General features: G+C 45.2%; 2 protein-coding genes across 11 annotated transcripts; both read right to left on the bottom strand.

Annotated features, from left to right (window-relative positions):
* Positions 1–3,392: 3,392 nt before the first annotated feature.
* LOC112271558 lies at positions 3,393–5,475 on the bottom strand. Of its 4 annotated transcripts, none has more exons than XM_024460891.1 (7): positions 5,326–5,475; positions 5,148–5,249; positions 4,856–4,954; positions 4,618–4,719; positions 4,308–4,421; positions 3,857–3,953; positions 3,393–3,755 (listed from the first exon to the last, which is right to left on the bottom strand). In XM_024460891.1, exons 1-6 carry the CDS (start codon positions 5,399–5,401, stop codon positions 3,916–3,918), a joined length of 531 nt encoding a protein of 176 aa, XP_024316659.1. In that variant the 5' UTR covers positions 5,402–5,475; the 3' UTR covers positions 3,393–3,755; positions 3,857–3,915. The 4 variants fall into 4 exon arrangements, with proteins under 4 accessions (XP_024316659.1, XP_024316660.1, XP_024316661.1 ...); XM_024460892.1 differs by having other exon boundaries at positions 3,857–3,947; XM_024460893.1 differs by having other exon boundaries at positions 5,175–5,249.
* Positions 5,476–9,445: 3,970 nt separating this feature from the next.
* LOC104583543 (UPF0481 protein At3g47200) lies at positions 9,446–16,034 on the bottom strand. Of its 7 annotated transcripts, none has more exons than XM_014901200.2 (4): positions 15,653–16,034; positions 15,358–15,474; positions 11,352–12,568; positions 9,446–11,208 (listed from the first exon to the last, which is right to left on the bottom strand). In XM_014901200.2, the coding sequence occupies exons 3-4, from the start codon at positions 11,461–11,463 to the stop codon at positions 9,707–9,709; spliced, it is 1,614 nt and encodes a 537-aa protein (XP_014756686.1). In that variant the 5' UTR covers positions 11,464–12,568; positions 15,358–15,474; positions 15,653–16,034; the 3' UTR covers positions 9,446–9,706. The 7 variants fall into 7 exon arrangements, with proteins under 7 accessions (XP_014756686.1, XP_014756685.1, XP_014756684.1 ...); XM_014901199.2 differs by having other exon boundaries at positions 15,358–15,421; XM_014901198.2 differs by having other exon boundaries at positions 15,358–16,034.
* Positions 16,035–19,784: the final 3,750 nt, after the last annotated feature.

Here is a 19,784-nt window from a genome sequence, read left to right as displayed (position 1 = left end):
GCAAGGGGAATGAACCACAACGCGACTTTGGGCCCATCAAATATGTCATCGACTCAGCCTATCATGACGCGTGAAATGGTACGGGATGACGAATCCTACAATGACTGGCTTCAACCGCAATCCTGACGCTCCCCTCAGGCACAATTTCAACTTCCCCTGCGAGCAACAGCCTGAAGGATCCGTCTACTGCGGTTACTACTGCACGCACACTATTCAGCAGATGATCAACGACTTCAAACCGAAGGGGAAGAAGACCTTCGAAGAAGTGAGGAATTGGTTTCTGGCCAACGCCGAGTTAGGGCACAACTCTGAAATTCTCGTGTACGAGATCCAGAAGGACATCGGCAAAATCCTCAACAAGGAGGTCCTCAAATCGAGCGGGGATTACTACGGCGGCGGGATTGTCGCGAAAAGTGGCTAAATTGTGTGGAATACTTTTATTTGTGGCTCATTCTTTCAAACACTTTGTATACACATGCATGTGACTTGAATGTTTAACTCGTGTGGAACTTTGTAATATATTTGCTGCTATTTCTGTTTCTTTGGTGTTGTATATTGTGCTGCTGTTATTATCTGTGCTGTGATGTATTCCTGCTATTTCTGTGCTACAGGAATATTTATTTTTATAAATAACTCATTTATTTTTTTCGGGAAAAAATAGTACCAGTGGCGGTTAAGAACCACCGCCACTGGAAAAGGTTCTAGTGGCGGTGGCCATAGACCGCCACTGGAAAATGTCCAGTGGCGAGTACTTCGCCCGCCACTGATGTACTCCACGCACTTTTCAGGTGGTGTCGGAGGGATTTACAGTGGCGGTTTGTGGGTATTCGGTGGCGGGTATTTTACCCGCCATTGGTGATCTCGACGCAGCAGTGGCGGGTATTTTAACCGCCACAAGTGCCAAAATCTCCAGTGACGCAGAGTTGGTGGCAGGCGTGATCACCGCCACCAACCCCATTTTTTGGCCACCACTGGAGGGGGTTTCTGGAGTAGTGAACTAACCGCCGTAGAAGCACATCCTGTGTACCCGGCGCTGGAGCGGGCACAGCCGCTGGTATACAAAGGTTCCCAACAGATCATCGGCCGTCATCCCGTCTTCCTTGAGCTCGAAGATGCCGACGTGGATTTCATCGATCTCGGCGTTGGTCTCCTTCGGATCGAACGTCCAGTTCTTCTTCTCCTCCGGCGGGCCGACTATAAATCCCGGCAAGTTGATCTTGTCGGCTTCGGAGGAGTTCTTGACGTAGAATAAGGTCTTGAGCCACTTTTTACAGGATTCAAGACCTTGAATCCGGGGAAAAACCGAACCTCGGTGAGGTATGACGGTGGCGGCGCCGCACTGGGTCACCGGCTTAGCGGCGCCGGGATTCTCTTTGTCGGGAAGAACTTGGGGCCGGAACATGAAGTATTTGGCCCACAAGTCGACGGAAGGCCAAAGGTCGAGATAGGCCTCGCAGCAGGTGACGAACGCCGAGAGTGTGAGGATGGCATTCGCCGGAAGGTGGTGTGGCTGAAGGCCAAAGAATTCTAGGAAATTCCTAAGGAAGTCGCTAGCCGGTAGAGCAAAACCACATTTGAAATGAGCGAGGAAAACAACATGCTCACCAGGCTCCAGTGTCGGCACGGTCTCGTCGCCGGGGATCCGGCACTCCACGTCTTCCAGAATCCGCCGGGAGCGGTGGAGCCACGCAATGTCCATCGGGGAGACATCGGAGCCCTCCCAGCCGGCTCGCTCCAAGCCCGTACTCTCTTCGACCTGCTGAGCAGCAGGGTCGGAAGCGGCAGCGTCCCGAGAAGAAGAAGCCATGGGTTGGAAAAGTAGATCTAGGGTTAGGACTTTCGGCGAAAAGGTGGTGGCGCAAGGCTCGAACGAGCAAGAAAAGCGGCGGCGGAGAGCAAGCATGCGTGCGCTTGTGCTTCTGTGCATGTTTCCCTTCACGTCCTCTCTCCTCCAGTTCCGCCTTCATCCATCGGCCCCAAATTAAACCATCCTATGGCATCTGCCGTGACACCACCACGACAACTCTGCTGATGCTGGAGCAGACGGCCTCTGGGTTCTCTCCTGGTGCTGGACTCCGGCTAAAATTCGTCCTCGGCGCTCTCCTTGGGTATTCATCTCACTCGTTGTACCAGAAAAGTACAAAAACTCCCTCCTCCAACGGACAGTAGAGGAAGTTTTAGGTCTTGTAGGGTAAGGGTATCGGAAACAAAGATTTTGTCCAGGTTTCGATCACTCTTGAGGTGGGTGCGTAATAGCCCTATGTACGTACGTCATGCTTGATTTATATTGATGTGGGATATTACAAAGTAGAAAAAATAAACTAAAATAACTTACTAGGAGGTGAGTCCTGGATGGCTTTGTGCGATGAGAATTAGGGCCTGTTTGCTTTCTGCCCCAGTCCATCACGCCAATCGTTGGCTCGCTAAATCGTGGACGAGCGATTCTGCCGCCAGGATTTCGCCCGTGCGTGGGCGCAAACAACAACTGACGCGGACGGATTTTCAGCAAAGCAACACGGGCGCGCCAATTTGCTGGCGCCGAAGCAAACGCTGGCCTGCGGGAGCGTTGGCACTCCAATTTTGGCAGGGCGTCCGTCGGCCGCAAAGCAAACAGGGCCTTAAGGCCGGGTACGTGGCTCCGATGTGCTGTGATGTGCTGAGCAACCAACCACAGGGGACCTTATGTGGCTGAATTGTATCTATGAACTTGCATGTGTGCCGAGGGCTTTTGCAGCCAGGCCAGCACCTTCGATTGCCTTTTTAACGGAAGACTCGAGGGCCTCTACCCGGCCTGCATCACCCACCTCCATTGGAGTCCTGGTGCAAATGTTTGCCGCAGTCTACTTCTTGTTGGCTCCACTTTGAATTGCTTGGGGACTCTTACAATCTAGCTCTGGCCGAATTCTAAGATCATGGAGGGTACTATATTCTTTTTCTTTGGGAATGAAGGGTACTAGCCTATATTCGGAATTTCGGATAGCTGCAGCGCGGTCCCTGGAACAGAGACACCTGGCCCATCTCTCCCAATGTGCATAGTTTATTAGTTGTCTCTTATAATTCATAGTAAATATTAAGAGACCACATCCTTAATAAATTTTCTCTTATTGTTGTATCTAAACTAGTTTAAGATATCAATTATGTGTCATATAGACAAAAATGCTGACGTGGACGATTAACAGCCGGCGTCACGGTCATCGGGAGAGTCCTTATACTAGATGGCACGAGAGAAGTTCCATTAATTAGTCTTTCTTTTGTTGCATAATAACCCTCAGTAAGTTCTTCATGGAATACTATATACGAGTAATATATATATGCAGTTTTGTCAATTTAATTAATGAGATGCCCAAGCTCTTCTGCAAGTCTCATGTGGTTAGGATCTCAACCAAACAAAAAAAGACAAAACATATTTATCTCTTGTATTTATGAACTGGATTCAGTCACGGTCAAACAAACAAAACACACAGGTTGTGCTGCTATACACTGTATCCGGACGTTTCATCATGCAATGGTAAACGGAGGCCACACACATCTGGCCTGCCATGTGCTCCGATCGAGCTCCGTTTCTCTAACAAATTTACAATTCACACCAGTACATAGATATAGTATATAAATACAGAATTCACGGCGCGTATACAGTAGTATATACACATTTGGTCCCAACGTGGAAAGATTCCCCTAGACGCGCGTACGTGCGTCTTTGTTTATTGGATGCGAGATAGTAGTCACTTCATGGCCTTAATTTCCCCTTTCATGACCTGGAAATGTTGGACTTACAGATTCAGCATAATATGCATGCATGGTTGATGTATATATAAGGTTGATCGACCTGGGAAGAAGAGTTTAGTTCAATACTTACATTCTGGTGATCGAGAAGCCTTTCCAGTTGCTCGCTCCTCGATACACATATGCTGATTTTCATGGTGCACTTTCATCTGGTCCAAGGATTTCTGCATCTGGAATTAGAAAACCTTGTATGATCCGGACAAAGATCCTTAATTAAAAAAAATTGACGAACAAGCACAGCGTCCTCTTAATATATTAAGGAGGTCGACCCCGAGATCGACCACAGGAGAAAAACAAGGTTCGATACAAAACAAAGGAGACCGAGAAAAACAAAAAAAAAACTGAGCGAAAAACAGAACAGAAACTAGTCACGGAACGTCATCCGATCCAGAGAGCAAAGCTCCGATGCCTTTGTTGTCGATCAGATGCCACCACCACCCCACAGCCCTATTGCTCTTGGCATCGGAAATTCTATGATGATCTGCTTATTTAATTTAGTAAAAATCTTTCTTCTGTGTACTTACGTCCCATTGTTGTGTAGTTTTCGTGAGCTGATGATCCTACATTGCTAGGATGATCCTGCAGCTGGATGCGAGGATCGCCAGCTACTCCGCCCCGTGATGGACCGTTGTTCCGCCCTTCATGAAAATAATTTAACCCCAATAAATAAATTAAAACAAGTACTAACTGAAGAGGTAAACGTACTATACTACCAACTGATGATCCTAGCTTGGATTTAGTTCAAAAAATAGGCACTAGTAGCTTGCGAAATGAAAATATATGCTGTATATATGACCATATTCGATCTCTCTTATAGGAGGAGTATTTACTTACAATTCATTGTGTTGTTTTCATGGGTTGGTGTTACATTGCCCGGGTGATCTTGTAGCAAGCGAGGATGGTTCCCAACTCCACCCCGTGTTGGAGCTTTCACCCCTTCATGAAAATAAAGATCAGTTCCATAAGAAAAAGAAGACAAAAGAAGCAAAATTCAGATAGAGTCGATATGTTAATTAAACATATAATTAACAAATCAGAGTCCTCTACATCGATCGCGCGATCTGCTAACAACCTGCTGTGTTGTTTTGACGGGTTGAGCCGATGTTGGCAGGATGATCTTGCGGGGAATTGCAAGGATGCCCAACACCACCAAGCGATGGACCACTCGCCCCTTAATTTATCAAAAAAACCAAAGAAAATTCAAGTTAAATTTTGATATAGGAAAATGAGTAAATTCATATAAACTGGAAGATATCTATGAGAGGAAGTAAACTGCAATGAGCTCGCGAGCTTTGTTTTAAAAGTTACATGCAAGCATCCTCCTAGGAAATTGTAGTCAGTAAACTTGCTCAACAAAAACAGACCCGTTGTGGTGTTTTCAGGGATTGAACCTATGCTGGGAATATGATCTTGCATGAATGGAGGCTGTCCCGGCCTAGAGGTAGCTAGCGTTAGAGTATTTCTATCTTCATGCAGAACAAAAAGAGCAAATATGTTAGCTGGAGTTCAAAATGAAATCCGTGAATCCAGGCCTGCACTTACGCGTAATCTGTTGTTGCTCATTGCTGCGCCCTGATGATCTTGAGCCATGATCTTCTCTCCTCTTCCCTCCCTGCATCTTGCTAATTACAACAAGGTAGGTGCTCTAGCTAGTAGCTAATACTCGATCCCCTCTTAGTGTATGTATTCTTGTAATTTGCTCGTAATTAAGGAGAAGAGTAGGGTATGCTTTTATAGCATACAATATGCACATACCCTCCTGCATTTGACAATCTTTTCTCGCCAGCGAACCGATCGACCAACCGATCGATGATTCAGTTTCTGTCGAGGGATTAATATTACAGTATTTTCTAAACAAAACTGTTACGTAATAAGCAGAAGGCCGGTCAACCCGGGCATCGCGGGGGATCGATTAAGCAAAGGTATATACTAGCAGTTGAAAGAGATGCACATGCAATTAGGAATATATATAACGGCTCAATTTCTGTACAGTACTACGTGCGTATCTGGATTGAAGAACAAGGAAAAACAGGCGGTTGACCACTGGATTGAAGATTGGCGTGATTAAATACCAACTTTTTTTTCTTTCTCCTTTGCTTCCTTGTGTTTGCTCTGTCCTGCCTTGTAATTATTTTCACTTTTGCCGGTTTCAGGCGCCTTGTAACTTTGAGCCTCTGGCTCCTTTTAATCAAAATTCAGGTAGGGGTCTCCCCTCCCGACTTCGTTCAAAAAAAAAAGTACTACGTGCGTATCTTGCTTACTTCCTACTCTACTCATCCTAATTAAGCCTACAACATATGAATGCATGCATGTTAGCTCTCCGCAAAACTTGGCCGGCCAGCATTGCAACAGCTAATTAAGGTTGTTGATTGTGTATGTAGATTTCATGTGCTCGTTCTCCAAATTTTTGCTCAAGCTTGAACTCCCAATCTTATAATCCGTCCGATCCATATTAATTGTCTCAAATTTGTCGGTCTGTGACTAAAAAACATTTAAATACATGTAATATTTCGATAATTGATATGGTTTCGGAGGGAGTAAATATATACGGGGCCTAATTGCCATGCATCCCTCTTTGTCTGATTGGACGCATTAATTGGTCGAGGAAATCCAAAAATTAACTACTCCAACTGCATTATGTGCATGCACGTATAAACAACTGAGTCCGTTTGGATGTACTATAGCTGTAGTATCTGCATATCATGCGCGCGCGCGTTACGTACATATTTAATTCAAGAACACGACAGGTGGATCCTAATTAAGGTCAACCACGATGATGGATATCGATCTTGATCTCGATCGGCCGGCGGCCGGTGCTTAATTGCTGTAGCTAGCTAGCTTGTCCTATACTCAATGACACTGCAAACTGAAACATTCCAGGTATGCGGATTCTCCTTGCACCCTCTCTCACGCGCGGGGGATTTTCTACCACTACGTACGCTTAAATTAGTTAACTGTATTCACCGCAAATGGAAGAGAAAGAAAAGCTTATTCTTTCTCAATCAAGTACTCTCTCCGTTTCATAATTCTTGTCTCAAATTTGTTAAAAAATGGATGTATCTATTTTTAAAAAGTGTCTAGATAACGACAAAAATTATGGAACGGAAGTAGTACCTACTGCATGAATCTAAGGCGCATAATTAATTGGAATAGGATGCGAACGTACTAGATCAAGAACAACTTAATTTCAAAAGCTGTTCTTGTCAAGGGTCGTCGTTGTTCGATCTGGCTGATAGATGCGTTGGATAACTAGCTAGCTAGCAAGGGATCCTGCCGTACATAAGTACGTGTGCCGTAGTGGTACGTAGTTTAGCTTTACTTTTGCAGCTTGTTTTTTTGAGAAAACTTTTGCAGCTTGTTGAACTAACTTGGCGTGTTCAGTAATATACTTTGCAGTTATTACGGATGCAAAGGAGATCCCGCGAATGCCCAACTTTTATTTGAGTTATCAAATCTTCTACTTCATCCGATCCATATTAATTTTCGAAATATTACATGTATTTAGACGCTTCGTAGACATAGATACATCCACATTTGGACAAATTTGGGACAATTAATATGGATCGGAGGGAGTATTTAAATTTGATATTGCAGTTGATTCATACCTTTTTTTTTCTATAAACTCGATCAATAAAGTTTGATTTAAAATAACCCAAATATATAGTAGGATAATTTAAGTTTGGAAGATAAGAGTAGCAATTAGCTGCATGCGCGCACTTATTTTGCTTACATATCTATTCAACGACAGAAGCTACTTATATAAACTGTGCATCGATCGGACGTGCATCCTAATTAAGATCAGTCTCGGTCGGTGCTTTGTCCACTAGATATACTCATCAATGTCAGTACAAACTAAAACATTAATTCCAGGTATGAATGTCTCAAGCAGTGTCAACTCTTTCTCAAACTAAAACATTAATTCCACCATATATATGCATGATTGTACTAGATAGCTTAGTTCATCGTCGATCCTCTGTCGCTCTCCAGTATAAAAACATGCATGATTGTACTTAGATACTCCATCCTCTGTTTGACCAAATTATGATGGATTACAGTGCTGTTCCCAAATGGAACAGGGGATCTATCTATCGCCCACACACATGGAGGCAAGCATCGTAACATGCAGCTGTTTGAATCCCTTAATGTACTCCTGTAGGAGTAATTAAGCACTACTACCTGTACTGTACCTGGAGTATAATTAATTGGATCCAGTAGGGTGCCAAACTGGTCGGCCAAGTGGTGTGTCCAAGTTTGCACGTACGCGAGATCATGTTAATTTTTCAGACATGGAAGTCCTGGTGTTGAGCAATTTCTTGGGGCGAATTTGCTGTTGCTGGCCATGGCTAGGGTGACAATATTGTGTCGCTAGTGTCCATGTGGTGGTGATGTTTCATTGGAGTGGTATTTGGTTTTGGTCCTGGCTGTGGTGGTGTTTCGGTTTTCACTTGTTTTCCTGTTGATTAACTAGACAAATCTCTTCTTAATAATTTATGAAATAGACAAAAATTTGTCTCGGTTTCAAATAAAAAGAAGGTCGGGGTCAATGCATATTAGACAACGGATTAATTAGAGTACGTCCTTGCAATTTACCGGTTTTTTCTGTATTTTTTTGTGACGGCATATTTTAATATGCCATTATGATTTTTATGGAAATTTATGGAGTTGATTTGGTATTTTACTTGATGTATTTGAATTCCAGGAATTCTACCCGAAAATCTTGTCCAAAATTAATTCGACTGCACATCATTCTCCAGACTCCACACACCACACTCCAGAGGCCTAGCTCCCCCTCCCACAGCCGCCGGCTTTTTCGCCCTCCGCATCCTGTGCCGGGCCTCCTTTCTTTCCCTAATCGTGCCACTACCGCGCTGACATTATACAGTATTTCCTCCGTTTCATAAAAATTGGCATGGGTTGGAACTAGAATCAGTCAAAACCGTGACAATCTTTCTGAAACGGAGGGAGTAGAAAAAGACACGAAAAGTGACTGTTTGCGGTAAGAGAAGAAGGAGAAGAGTAGCCGCTGGATTTGCTTGTAGCTAATGCGATGCGAGCCGTGGAGATTGACTTAAAACCGGCACCGCTTCGAGCAAAAGACGCCGGCTACAAACTGAAGCTTCAGACACTGCCCGTAATCTTCAGAGATAAGCACCACTGCACCAGCCAACTCTGCCCCTCCACAGCCTGCACCAGCACCAGCCGGGGAAAGAGGAGTTATCGGGTCGGGCGGCTCCGTTATTACTGATCCTACATGAACGAGTGGGCGGAGCCTACTGTACCTAGCACCTTACATGCGGGCCCCACCTATCGGGTTTACTGCCAAACGGCCTAATCCGGGGGCTTAGGATTTTGTGAAACAATTAGACTCTATAGGAGTGTGGTTTGCGACGAAAACCCCTTCGGTTATGTCCCGTGAAATCCTATCCCCAATGACGTGGTTTCTGAAATTCTATCCCCAATGACGTGGTTTCTGAAATTTACTTTAATATATATGACCCTACCGGAAGTACAATTTTTCGGTCTAGGGACCGGACTGTGAAACCAAACCTACATATATATGGACTCGAGTGTACCATATGCAAGGCGATCAGATGCCATAGGAAAATAATCAAAACGTAACCTGATTATAACTCAGACACTCGTACGTGTACACAACACAATGAAGTAGCAAGATTAAATACCTCATTCCCGATCAAAAGAAAAGTACTAGCAAGATTAAATACCTCATTCCCGATCAAAAGAAAAGTACTAGCAAGATTAAATACAACAAATGAGACTCTCCATCACCCACGCTCTAGCAGCACTTACACTCGTATACGAACAAGACGTCCGGGCTTGAAATCTACTGCTCCAGTAACACAGTTTGAGTTAATTCTAACATACGGAGTAAAAAATTATCTGTTTACTCTGCCCTTCTCTCGTACTAGTGGCCTTTGCCATTGCCATAGCCGAGTCCAGCAAACAACAGTTGCAGCAGGGTAGCTATGAAGATGACGACGGCTGCCACGACCGCCAGCATCTTCAAACGGTTGTCACACTTGATGTGCCGTAGCCACGCCTTGGACTTCCTCCAGCTGCTCCGGCAGAGCTTCTCGAGCGCCTCTTGTTGGTGCCTAAGGTAGCAGAGGTCTGGGTCATAGGCGTTGAGCACGACACCGTCGCAGAGGCCAGCGAGGCCCGTGGCGACGTCTTTGTTGCTGTGGAGCAGGTGCACGATGATGCCCTTGGTGATGAGCAGCTCCACGTCTTTCTCCGTGCTCGCAAGCTGCGACATGAAGAGGCAGTAGGCAGTGACGTGGGAGGTCCGCTGCTGCAGGCTCTTCTGCTCCAGGGCCACCATGTTGCGCAGCATCCTGAAGGTGTTGTTGTCCACCGTCAGGCAAGGGGCATGGAGCGTTTCTCCTCTGACCTCCACGTCTAGGATGGAGCGTGCCTCCCCCTCGCCATTGCCCAGCTTCCGCTTCACGAGCCTCACCCCGGCAGCATAGTACTGCGTCGCAGTGCGCCAATGAACCTGGGGCGCAGGGACACCGCTGCTGGTGGTGTTGGTGTTGTTGCTGCTGTTGGAGTTGGTGTTGTTGCTGCTGCTGCTGGTGTTGTTAGTATGCCCTACTCCAAGCATTCGCTTCAGGAGCATCACACTGGTGGAGAAGCAGTGTGTCACCGTGCGCCAACAAACAGGGACCTGTACTGTACCTGAACCTGTACCGGCACCTGCAGGGATGAAGTACATGTAGAGCAAATGAAGGAGATGACAAGGAGGAGGTGATGATGTGTGGTCCAACGTGGTTGAGCTGTAGCCATTGCAGCGGAGCACTTGTTCCACGCGGCTGGCCACCTTATCGAGGACAACAACCGACACATCTGGCCTTCCACGTGCGATGAGCAGCCTGTGGATTTCCTCGAGGACGAAGAAAGGTATCTGGTTCTCTAGGAGGAAGATGATGTCGCGGTCGACGGTGATGTCGTCGACGCTGCAGGAGACGAAGCGCGAGTAGAGGAAGCACCCGTCCAGGAGCAGCATGCGCGCGAACTCCTTGCTCGTCATCAAGCTGAAAGTCCTGTTGTAGCACCGCCGCGCATCGGCCTCCATGCCTTCCATGGCTTCCAGGTAGCTCCTCAGCTCCTCTCGACGTCCTGCTTCATCATGGCTCATCAGCAGGCCACGGAGCACGTCCTTCTTCACCTGCTCCACCCAGTCAGCTGATCGTTGAGATGGATCCTGCCGGTGCAAGGGGCCAATGCGCACCAGGCCTGGTATGTAATGGCCACGGTCGATGCCGTCGCCGGCCCATGAGATGAGGCAAGAGACGCTAGTGTCCAACAATGTCACCGGAATAATTGTTAGTATCTCTGTTATCAAGGAATCGTCGCCCTCCTCCAGTGGTGGTGGTGGTGCTGCTGCTGCACCGGAGCTCTGCTGCCCTGCAAACGACGACGTATGCATGAGTGAATGCAATTAATTGTAATTCATACATATATCACTTATCATTTCCCATCAAACATACAAGATTCAATAGCCTCCACTTTAGTGTGAGAGTGTTGTGTGTTAACTTCTCGATACATACCTTGATCTATAAAGCTGCTTGACACTGTCATCTGGGACTCGGCGAAATCCGCCTGACCATTACTGGACCTCTGTCCTGCAATTAACAGATCGACAAGCATACATGTATGCATTCGTTTTTAGACAAAAGTCTTCGTATGCCCTGAAGTGGACGACTTTGCTGCCGTCCATCCATGTCTGCCTACACTAGTACACTACAGTATCTAGACATGCATGCAAATTAATGTACATGCATGTTGCGTGCCTACCTGCTTCAACATCCATCAATCAATCAAGCTGCTGCCTAGCGAGCTTAATTGGTTTTATCCGTCCGTCTTCTTCAACGCTACACTCCAGTATGCTCTCTCGCTCTCTCAGGGCTAATTAGCTAGCTTGGAAACGTGCATTCATTTCTGGTTTCGACTGGCACTCACCCATCCGAGATAACCTTTATACTACAGTACTAGTAGTATATTTCAAAACAAGGGCCTAACCCAAATAGCTAGTGTGTGGGTCAAGTGAATTTACAAATCAAAAGGTAAGCAATGTAGTATTTTTTTTTAAAGTGCATGCAAAGCCTCCCTCAGCTTTTCTATTTGCAGGTAACGAAAGCAGACCTAAACAAAAGAGAAATCGATGCTGCGAATATTCCCCATAATTTTTTACTGGCTAGCTGGATCGTTTTAATAACTAAGCCAGTCATGTGCAAAAAAATACAATGGAAACACAGCGACACCACCCTTCAATATTGCCACCAACGAGGAAACAAGAACAACAAGGTTCAGATTTGAGTGTCACCCAAAGAATTTCCTGAGAAAAGAATTCTATCTGGGCAACAAAAACCATAAATACTCTGTATCGTGAGTCATCCACCCATGTGCCCACACCCGAAATGCAAAGAGAAAGTGTAATTATTTTATAGCTTACTATTTATTTTATAAATTACTACATCAGAAATATATAAGAGTATGCCTGTATGGATATTAACCATGGTCTCATTGCTTTGTGAAGCTTGAACTTGTAACAGTGTACACATTTGTCCTCCAATCAATGATTTGAATCTGCAGGCCTTGAAAGCAGACCAATAGAGAGAACAAATCCATATATGTTGCTTTCAACTTTTAACTTTACCATCTCATTTTAATAATTGAGGGGGCGTATGACAGAGGGTTTGAATACTTACCTGCATGTGATAACCTTTTTAGAGAGCATGGCTACCTCGTATTTTATGATGCCGCCCTGACAAAAAACAAAGAAACTACTTGCAGAAATGCAGAATAATCATATCCATACACAAAATACACACTCCCTTCTTTTCTCCATGCATGTCATATGAGGTTTCATTAAGACAATGCTTTCACCAAGAATTACTTCATTAATATGGGATTTATATGATACGAAATCAAAATTACCAGTAAGTACTTTTGAAGATGAATCTAGTGGTATAAATTTCATGTCATAAAACCATATACTAACAAAGTAATTCTTGGTCAAAGCTTTGTCTCATGATTTGCTATGTATTGAGAAAAGAATGGTGTATATAGTCCACATATACTAATTATTCCAAAGCCCCAGCTAAACAAATCGTCACTTTATTGCAGAGATGCTGAATTTACAAATGAAAAGCTTCAACAAAGTGTGTGCCCTCCCTCTGCCTTTTGGAGGCCTCAGATCCACACCAAAAACAAACATATACTTACATGTACAGTACGCCCTTGTTTGAAATAAAATTGAAACAGATGTCCTTTCAGTGGCTGGTCATAGCTGGCATATGGATAAACATGAGTGAAAAGCTTCATCGCTGCTGGGTTTTCTCCGAATGTCCATCTGTGATAAGCCGCATCAAACACGGGGACTTATAAGGTGTTTCGACCTACCATATGTGCCGGGAAGAACTATTCCTTTGTTTCTCCTTCTCTCTGAGTTTAGCTGTCATATATGTCATCCACAGTGTCTTAGCCTGGATGTGATGAAATGCATCGTACTCGCTCTCAGGAGTTGGCTGACAATGTACACTGTTAGTCAGTTAGTCTCTAAGTTAATTATTGTGGACATATACCCCCTCACTTACTGATTACTATTTATTAGGAAAACATCTCCTTAAACCTCTTTGTCCCAACCTTCTCTGAGCTGTATCTTTGGATTAGTTTTGTGCTTTTGAAGGGGAAAAGTATTTGAACTGCGATATTCATTTGGTATGTTCCATGCTTATTTCTCGGTAGCGAGACTCTTGTAACTGGTACAGAACTACCGATAGTTGTGCTGGTTATTTGAACATTGATTCATTCATTTCTTTTTCCCCAATATCATTCCACCTTCCTTTGGATTTCATAAATCAGCTTGTATGGCTTTATGAATCTGCTAAATTTATCCTGTTAATGCACCATCACCCTTCTTACATGCATTATGTTTGTGCTCCATTCATCCAAGGTTACTGCTGATTGAATTCGTCTTGCACTATTATAGATCAGGCCTTTTAAGGCCCCCCAATCGCAGACGGATTGAAGCAATTATGTGTGATGTGCATAATCGCACATGGTTGCGAAACCAAACCGTGTGCCCATGATGCAACCATCTGCAATGGTGAATTGAACGCACGAGGTTGATATATCCAAACCGTGTGCGATTTCTTGCACATGGTTTGTTCCCCTCAAACGTGTGTGATGAATACCCAATTAGCACATCGTGCAAAGACCAATGGTGTGTGATGGCCAATACTCTGTACTCCGAGTTCCAGCGGTGTTTGTGGTATTAATTTAATCTTGTCTGATAAGAACTTTAGGCAATTGTGAAAAGACACAAAACAAAATCAATCACGAGGAATTTATAAACTACATGCAGTTCTTAATTATCACATTCAAACTCGGGTGGGCAAGCAGCTCATCCGAACAAGCGCACTAGCCAATTGAACAGAGAATCCATATTGACATATGTGGTTCGAGTTTATATTAGGATATCTTGTAAAGTTTTGAAAAAAAAAAATTGTGGACATCTAGTGAAGTTTTGAAAAAAAAAACAAGTGTTGGGAACTACCATATTTGAGTACATGAACATACTAAAACATAAATGTGCATAATATGAAAGAACAAACTAAGTACTACTTATACATCTAATTTGCATGTTGCTCAATTGAAATTTAATGGTCTTTAAATTTTAATAATACCCAAATGTGCTTGAAAATGTCTAAAATTTTACAAGGGAACAAATTATGCAATAATAAGCTTGATATAAATTTTTAGAAGTGTCATGTGAGATATGAGCATACCTTGCCTTGAAGTTGAAAGTATCACGGAAAATTACGCTTGGTCTTCCTCCCTCCCATATCATCAATCTTCTAACATTGACCTTACTAGAATAGTTTCTTCTATGTTTTTTCTTTTAGAAATTGGCAGCTCACATATGTGCTTATTTTGGTTACTAAATTGTCTTCGTAGAAATGTCAAGTGCGCTCACTGCTTAGGAGTGAGTTATATTAGGCTTAGGTATTTTCCACACACTTGTGTATTTATGTGCCCCAGCTTTATTTTATCCTTCAATTGCAGGTATTGTCCACTCATGGTTTCCAAAGGATTTATTTTTTATATGAAGATCAGTTATCCTTCTTCATTGTCATCTTCTGTCCTAATAAACTCATGTTTCATTAAGAGGCATAGATCTACTCAAACCTATTACATAAACCTCTCAAATGGTGAAACCTATGCTTCTTTGAAGCTTTGGCCTGAAACAAATTGCATGAAAGTTATCTGAGCAATGTGCATGTCTTGCACAGTTGCACTGATCTAGCACGAGCATGCACACAATCAAATACATGCATGCTGAAGACAACGCTAGTGCTCTTCACTGTGCTGAACTTGTTCTGTTGATGGCATCATGTCACTAAAATGTTCAAGATAAGAAAGATTTCCCAGGATTTCAGTAAATTCATTCATAAGCTTAGACCGGGGATCTTGTGAAAACCTTTTGTTTCCCCAACATGATAGTACTTACTCTAGAAAGAAATAGGTGCACAATATAGATGTGACTCTTACCATTACAACACCCTTTTTTGTTGTCTTCATTCTCCAATAAATCACTTGCCCATGAAAGCATTTGCTGTCAGAAGAAAAAAACATTGGCTTTCTCCAAAAGCAGAGGAATGACATTACCTACAAAAAAGTAGCTTTTATCCTGCACATGTGCTGCCTCTATATTAGTGGAATTTCCAAGCTGAGGGTTCATTTCTACTAAACCAGTTAAGAGTAACATCATGGCAATTTTGAAGTTTCGAACAGGAGTTCATGATAGCAGTTAACGTGCAAGGGAAATCTGGAACATTTTGTATACCTGCAGCTACCATCGCTAGGCAGGAAGAGGGGGATCTGCGCATCCCTCATCGTAGTCCTGACGGGCGCAAACTCCCCTATATCTGAGACCGGCGCTCGCGGCGGCGGGAAGCAGAATAAGGGCGACAGCATCGATGGGCTGCCGCCAGTGCCACCTCAGTCCGGGAGTATGGTGTCCACGCGCGGACGATTAATTGCGGCAGGGCCGGCGAAGCAGAAGGGCGCGCGGCGGGGGCGCGTCGGAGCAGGAGGCCGCGCGGCGGCGGAGGAGGAGTGTGGCGGGGGCGGCGGAGCAGGAGGCCACGCGGCGGCGGCGGCGGCGGCGGCGGCGGGGCAGAAAGGCACGCGACAGCTCCAACCGCGGCGGCGGCAGCGTCGAAGGGCTCGCGTTGGGAGGATTGAATCGGCGGTCGCCGTGTTTTTAATGTTACTCCCTCAGGCCGCCGGAATTACTTGTAGATTTAGATTGTACTCCTTCAGCGCATTAAATGATTTTCTATTATATATATCTTGACATTTTTAAACATAGACTAGCTGAAATGGCCGTGTGTTGCAACGAAACAACATAATAAAATCATACATTTAAAAACATGCATCAAAACCTCTCTTTGCTCTTCTTTAACGATCACCAAATATTCCTTTAAAAAAGGTTTTTTCCGAAGATTGTGTCTCTATACTCTAGTCCCTCAAAATAGAACAATACATTTCCTTCTGAAAATTATATAACATCACCCGGTCAAATAAGTTTTGAGACGAAATCACTTATTTTTCTTAGTTCTCTCCATTATCTCACTTCAGCCGTTAAAACAAAGAGTTAGAAGAGGCAAAAAAATTATGTTTTGGTAGCTGGATGTTCGTTTATGAGTATAGACATTTGATTATTTTGTTGAGTATGACTATTCTGAGTTTCCTGGTTTTCTGAAGGAGCTTATCAATATTAGATTAAATCAAGCCTAATTAATAAACTGCAGTGCACGTGTAATTTTTTTCCAATTATTTGCTCGAGTTGTTCGGCGGATTTGACTTGTGGACAGTTCAGACGACTTGACGTCGTTGCCCTCTCGGCTATCTGTCTGCTCATAGTCCTGTCTCTGCGTGGCGGTTGGATTCCATCTTATATGGCCAGCAAGTATTAAATGTGGCAACTCGCCCGTGGATATCTGACCCAAATGGGTAGGATATGATTCAACGTTTTACGCCCATGGGTATACCCGATGGCTCGCCCGATTAGTCATGGGCAGGGTATGGGTATACGTTTATACCCATGGATACCTGATGGGTCGCTCAATTAATATTTTAATAAAATAAATATTATTTCTATTATATAATATGTGGACTCTTTGATTTTTTTAGCGAAATGTGGACTCTTTGATGCAATAAGGATTAACGGATGAATCCCTGCTGTAAAAAAATAAATAAAAACCAAGTGCAAAATTGGCCCAGTAGCCGTGACTTGATGACCCAACAAATTGGCCTGTTTTGCCATCTCTCTCGCTCAGTCAGGCTCACAGAAGAAAGGCGTTGAGGTGCCTTCTCCCATCTCCCATTCTATACTCGGCCATCATTTCTCGTTCTCTCTACTATGCCCTAGGCGCCGCCACCATTCTCTCTCGCAGTCTGTCTCATCAGTTTATTCTAACAATTTGCCATCTCCTAGTGTAATTTAGCCCTACGAGGAGATGGCCGAGGCTGGGAAACAGAAGAGGGGACCAGCCGTGGCCGCGCCTGGGAGACAGAGGGGACGGCCGTGGCTTCGATTCCTTGCCCGGTGGGTGCCCGCGATCGGGTCTCATCTTCCGACTCGCGTAATGTTTCGACGGAGCGACATTTTTCTCGTCAGATTCGGAGTTGCTGCCTGACTCTCGTAACGATCCCGCTGGCGATGGATTTTCTCGCGGAGTTCCAGTCCAAATTTGTGTAGGTAACGGGCCAGCCGACTTAGTAGGCCTAATATAGATGCAATCTTGGGGGGGGGGGCACAAATTTTTAGAGAAGTTTGACAGACGCCGGTGAAGGGAACAGTCCGTATTTTTTAGATAGGTATAGATACATTCATATTTTGATAAATTTGAGTCACTTCGGAGAGAGTACTTAATTGACAAGTAATTTTGCCGGTGATTTAGAAACACGTGCATGCCTTCTACACTTGTATGGAGGGAGTAGACTTATACTCCCTCCGTCCAAAAATAACTGACGTGGACTTGTATAGATTATTGTATAAATTCACGTCACTTGAGACGGAGGGAGTACTACGGAGTAGTGGTTATGGTGATGTGATCATGTTTTCCCCAATTTCATAACCAGAAAAAACACAAATAAAATCCGTTAACCCAAATAAATCCAATAATATATATTCAACAAATTGTCTTAAAATAGTGCCAACCTTCTTTTATCATGATAGCTGAAATGCCCGTGCGTTGCAGCGGAGCAACAAAATAAAATATACACGAGATGTTCCTTCGGCTCCCCGTGCAGCGCCCGTGCCAACTCCTCAGCCGCCTCCTTCTTCCCCTGCAACTGTCGCATCCAGCTCCTCCACCCGCCGTATCAACTCCTCCGGCGCCTTCCCTCCCGAAGTCTTCGACGACAGCTCCGACTTTTGCACAGGCGGCCTTCGCTTCACCGATCTGTGTGACTCCGTCTAGAGAAGAGTCGGCGAACTAATCAATGGAAGCATGTATGTATGTACCCGACGGATCGGGACCCTAACCTCGAAATCCACCGCCTCCGTCAAGAAAGCAACAACGCGTCTCATTTTCCGGGAGGGAAAAGGCAATGCGTCGGTGACTCGGTTCCCGTACGGGCATCGGTGTCTTTCTTTTACTTGTTGGAAACGAAAACGATGTCAGATTTGTCCAAGATCAATCACGTGAAGACGCACGCGCACACGCGACATGAAATATTTAGGCACCTGTGACCTGTCGTGCGTTGCTTTTTTTTATTTCTGCTCTCACAAATTCCAAGATTTGGTCTTACAAAACAGCATACGTGTGTGTGTGGACAATCATGTACCACGTACTACTATTCGGACTACACTTATGTATCATGATCCGATTCATATTCATGTGCCAGCGCATGGTGCAGGTGCGGACTAAGCGGGCCGTGTACAACCGCACACCCTGTCCCTTTCCTATTCTCAATGCGTCTCTTTCACAGATTGATTCCCTTGCCCATTATTCCTCATCTTTCCATCTTTTCTTCCTCTTTGTTTCTTCTCCAAATAATCAATCCCAAGGTGGAGGAGCTAGCTGCTTGGTCTTCATGAGGTGGGTGGGGTCGTCGCCTGTGGGACGAACTTGCTCGTCCACGGCGTCAACGCGGCGGATGAAAGGGGAGCGCGGGCCATTGCCGGCCAGGTCCACGCCGCCGGTGACTGCCAGCGCCACGGCGCGGCCAGATTCTGAACGGTCGGCCGGCGGACGTCCAGATCTGGGGCGCCGCGTTGGCCACCGAGGCCTTCCTCGCCGTGGTCGTCACGGCCGGCCGCGCTGCCGTAGAAGCTTGCGGCGTAGGCAGCGGCGATCGCACGGGCGGACCAGGAGGGGGAGCAGCGGGCGCGACGAGGTGGGGACGCTCGGGTAAGCGCGGGAGGGTCGCGGGAGGTGGAGACGGACCTCGCGGCTCGGCAGCTGATCGAGGTCTTGCATAGCAGGGCTGAGTGACGTTTTATCGTGCGGTGGTAACAGGGTCACACTACTAAACATCAGTGATGGCCCTTTCGCGCCCGTCACTAATGGTTCGATGTGAAAAATAACAAAATTTAGAAAAGCACACATCAGTGGTGGGCTCAATATCAAGGCCCGCCACTGATGAGCCCTGGAGAAAGTAGCACACGATTCGGGTACTTGCACCCTATTGGTGGGCTTTTCGCGCCCGTCACTAATTGTTCAATGTGAAAAATAACAAAATTCAGAAAAGCACACATCAGTGGCAGGCTCAATATCAAGGCCCGCCACTGATGAGCCCTGGAGAAAGTAGCACACGATTCAGGTACTTGCACCCTATTGGTGGAGCAACGCACGCACGGATCGATTGGTCCACATGTCTTTCTTCTCCCTCTCCTCCACCCGATCCTCTCCCAATCTCCTCTCGCCCCCTCGGTCTCATCTACCCCACGAGCCCTCTCTCCCTCT

Source organism: Brachypodium distachyon, chromosome 3, assembly GCF_000005505.3.
Source record: "Brachypodium distachyon strain Bd21 chromosome 3, Brachypodium_distachyon_v3.0, whole genome shotgun sequence".
Taxonomy (NCBI): Eukaryota; Viridiplantae; Streptophyta; class Magnoliopsida; order Poales; family Poaceae; genus Brachypodium; species Brachypodium distachyon.
Note: the sequence above shows the minus strand (reverse complement) of the source record. Positions and strands in the feature narration are given on the sequence as shown.